A 3,577-nucleotide genomic window follows, 5' to 3' on the forward strand; every position below is an offset into this window, starting at 1 on the left:
TGTTTAAACAAATGATCCAGTTTAGTACTGTCTTAGTACTGCCCGTACTCCAAATAGCAATATCAGCTCACAACTTGTGTTTTATACAGGCTTGGGCCATAAACAAATGCAACAGATGTAGAAAAACTGAAGACTGACAGCAACTGAAACATAACTATTATTTTTCCATTGCCAGTTACAAAACTATCTACAACTCATGCACTTACATAACAGAACACAATAACTAATGAAAAGAAAGCCTTTTATTCAGCACAGATTAGTGCATCTTTACAAGAAAGTCATGGTTTCAACTTACAAAGTCATCATTATCATTAGCAAAAGCACCTTCCCTGAAGAGGAAATACTTGTCTTTTATCAAATGTCAACTGCAAGGGTGTGTAAACAAAAAAAACAAAACTAACAAATAACCCACACCAAAATCCACCCATACCCCAAAGCTCTATTTAGATTATATATTTATATATAACACGTCTTCATAGATGACAAGCGTATCAATTTATACTTCAGGTCCTTCTCCTCCAGGAACCAGCTATAAAAGAATAAGACAATTTTGTGTTAGTGGCATAGATTTGAGTTTTACAAACCCATATGCGATGGTTCTTGCTTTAAAGCATTTTAGCAGATGGAGACTTCATGGTAGACCACAAAAGTGGGGTTTAGATTCAGTATTATCTTCCTCTCCCAACTGAGGAAGTCAGTTACTGCCAGAGAAGCACATGCCAAAAAAAAAAAAAAAAATCTCCAAAATACAAAGAATGTTTAACAAAAAACAAAGAAGTCCCTAGATAACACATATTTTACTTTTTCTTTGTTATTCACTTCAAGGAGATGATTCTGTCTAGAAACAATACAGCTCATTTTTAAAAGGACAAAGAAAAGGCTTCCTTTCATGAAGCATTTCTCCAGTCGCTGAGTCTTCCCCAGACTGTCATTATACTGGAAAGTTGGTTTCCTCTTTCCACCTTCTATTGCTAAGCAGAGGCCAGAAACTAATAAAGAGCCTGAAGCCTTCTACAGGCAGCAGGGAGTAAGTCAGCATAGCATTTTCCTGTGAAGCAAAGAAAAGAACTGAACAATGGAAAAAGAAATACAAAAGGAAAATAAGGTGAATAAGTGAAAAAAAGAAGAGAATAACCATTCCTTTTACTGATATATTCTTAATAACTAGCTGAGCACTTCTAAAGAAAAAGAGCCTGGCTGCTTTTGGGACCGAAGTAAGAAAAAGTCTAAAGCATAGTCCTCCCGACACTGGAAGATGCGTCCCCAAAAGACACAAGATCTAATACAGAAACATGCCTATGTCTTGCTGAAAATCTGCACTCTAAGAATCACCAGCTTCTGCTTCAAGAGCAGTACACCACCAGCTTAACTGGATGGTAGCAATTTTACCCCATACAAGAAGTCAGAACAGGCACTGTCCTTTAAGGATGCGGAACAATAGCCAAAGCAGAAAAAGGCTTCGTAATTAAGTCAAGATGGCACTGGCTCAGACACACAGTGAGGAGGTGCAAAGTAGGTAAGACAGCAAAATGCAGATTATTCCTCATTCACACAGAGCTCATTTAGACTCAAGTCAGTCTTCCTGTTCTCTTCCCACAAAATTAGGAATGCCCTTATGTAGGAAGTCCAGATTTTGTAGCCATCTATGCAGACAGGCAAAAAAGCAGACCCACAGTAGTTTTGCAGTATTTAAGAAATTGCAGAATTCTTAGGGGTGCATAATCACAATATTTAATTACTGTTTCACTACTGATCTACACACATTAGCACATGATAAACTAAAAATCATAGTGCTTTTGATTGGGTATAATCCAACAGACCACCAGATTTTTTTTCAGAGCACATAAAGATACAGCTCTCTGGGCACCACATGGTATCATGATCACCAAATGACTTTATGAGCTTGTAAGCATCCAAACTGCTGCAAACACATCTAAACATACAAGAATGGATGAAATGTAGATGTATCCCACCCTACATGCTTATGCAGGCAAAGACTCATGAGTTCAAAGCCACTGTATGAACCAGTCTATAGAGGGGGCATCAAAGCCAGTGATTGATTCCCTTGTGCACCTGAAGACCAAAAAAGCATTGACCAAAATAAAGTTAGGGCCATGCTTTTTTTTTTTTTTTTTTTTTTTTTTTTTTTAAAATGTAACATGTACCAAGGAAGGTAGTAAGATCACTTTTCCAGCATCACCCATACACACATATGCCCTAGAAGCTACGTGAAAGCAGCTTATGTAATGGAACTGTCTGGAAAGCTCAGCTTGAAGCAGTTGAGCTCAATTACCGATCAATTTACACATACAGAAAATAAATGCATGCAGCCTTTTAACAGTTACAACTTACCATTGTTATGTTATTTCCATTTAGCAAAATCTGGTCTAGCTTTGTGATTCTTCTGCCCTCAGGTGTAATCTCACTGAAGTAGCATTAGAAAAAGTAAGTAAGAACACATAACCAGGGACAATGATTACAGTTTTGATTACAGAACTGCCATAAATCTCTGTATTAAGCTGAGATTTGTTGGAACTAACAAATAATTAGCCACACTGCAGCGTAATCTTGATAAATTGACCACCTGGGTAAAGAAAGTTACCTGGCAATTAAAAAGATCCACTTTACTTCTCTGCTCAGTACATAAGATACAGATTTACCTTGTAAGTCTTGGCAATTTCTCAAATACCACCATCATTGAAAATAGGTTTCAAATAGCAACATGAAAAAATAATAAATACTTAAGACTGATAACTTTTAAAATCCTTGCCTAGACCTTATGGAAATGTAAAAGCAACAAACTACTGGGAAGTTCAACACACAACCCATGCAAAATTAAGCTACAAATTAGGAATCTGATTACAAGTATAAATTGCACAACTGCTATGCTGCAACATGGTTGTCCTGAATAGACCACCCTCTATAGTTTAAGTCCAAGGCATAAACTATTCAGCTGGCAAGTATTCCAAAAATATAAAACCACTTTGCTTACAGATCTTATACAATGCTTTCCCTCAGGAAATCAAAAAATAAATAGCAACAAGAGGCAGAAATAATACTTACAATTCTGTAACATCTTCTAACACCATATCTGAAAATCCAGTTTCAAGGAAAACAAGGCCAAGAATTTTAAAATCAAAGTATTTAAAGGTATTTTAATTTTACACTTAACTGTGATTTTATCTGTAAAATAAAAATACCAGAATAATACAAAAAGTTTCTACCCAGTGAACTCAAACCTCCCAAAAGCAATAACCGAACCGAGCCAAAGCATAAGGTGGGCGGCCTTAAACATTTCCATCAAAGGATACTGACAAAGTCATCAAATCCTAGAAGCGTTCCAACAATTTCTTTATCGCTCTTCATCACAATGTGAATGCGTGAACCAATGCATTTGTCCACAAGTTCTGTGAGCAAAAACAAACAAACAAAAAACCAAAAAACCCCCCCAAAACAGTGAAAGATACAAGAGATCACTTTATAGAACGTACATTTCTTGGACCAAAAAGCAGCCGCCCACCGCCCTCCCTCGCATCACACCGCCTCCGGGCACCCCCGCACCCCCGGGCCGGGCGGG

At 37.3% G+C, this 3,577-nt stretch overlaps 1 protein-coding gene across 1 annotated transcript; it reads right to left on the reverse strand.

Annotated features, from left to right (window-relative positions):
• Positions 1-224: 224 nt before the first annotated feature.
• LSM5 (LSM5 homolog, U6 small nuclear RNA and mRNA degradation associated) lies at positions 225-3,516 on the reverse strand. The gene is made up of 4 exons (XM_009635293.2): positions 3,312-3,516; positions 3,064-3,091; positions 2,353-2,425; positions 225-529 (listed from the first exon to the last, which is right to left on the reverse strand). The coding sequence occupies exons 1-4, from the start codon at positions 3,364-3,366 to the stop codon at positions 497-499; spliced, it is 189 nt and encodes a 62-aa protein (XP_009633588.1). The 5' UTR covers positions 3,367-3,516; the 3' UTR covers positions 225-496.
• Between the last annotated feature and the right edge of the window lie 61 nt (positions 3,517-3,577).

This window comes from Egretta garzetta, unplaced genomic scaffold (genome assembly GCF_000687185.1).
Source record: "Egretta garzetta isolate BGI_Z169 unplaced genomic scaffold, ASM68718v1 scaffold713, whole genome shotgun sequence".
In the NCBI taxonomy this organism is placed as follows: domain Eukaryota; kingdom Metazoa; phylum Chordata; class Aves; order Pelecaniformes; family Ardeidae; genus Egretta; species Egretta garzetta.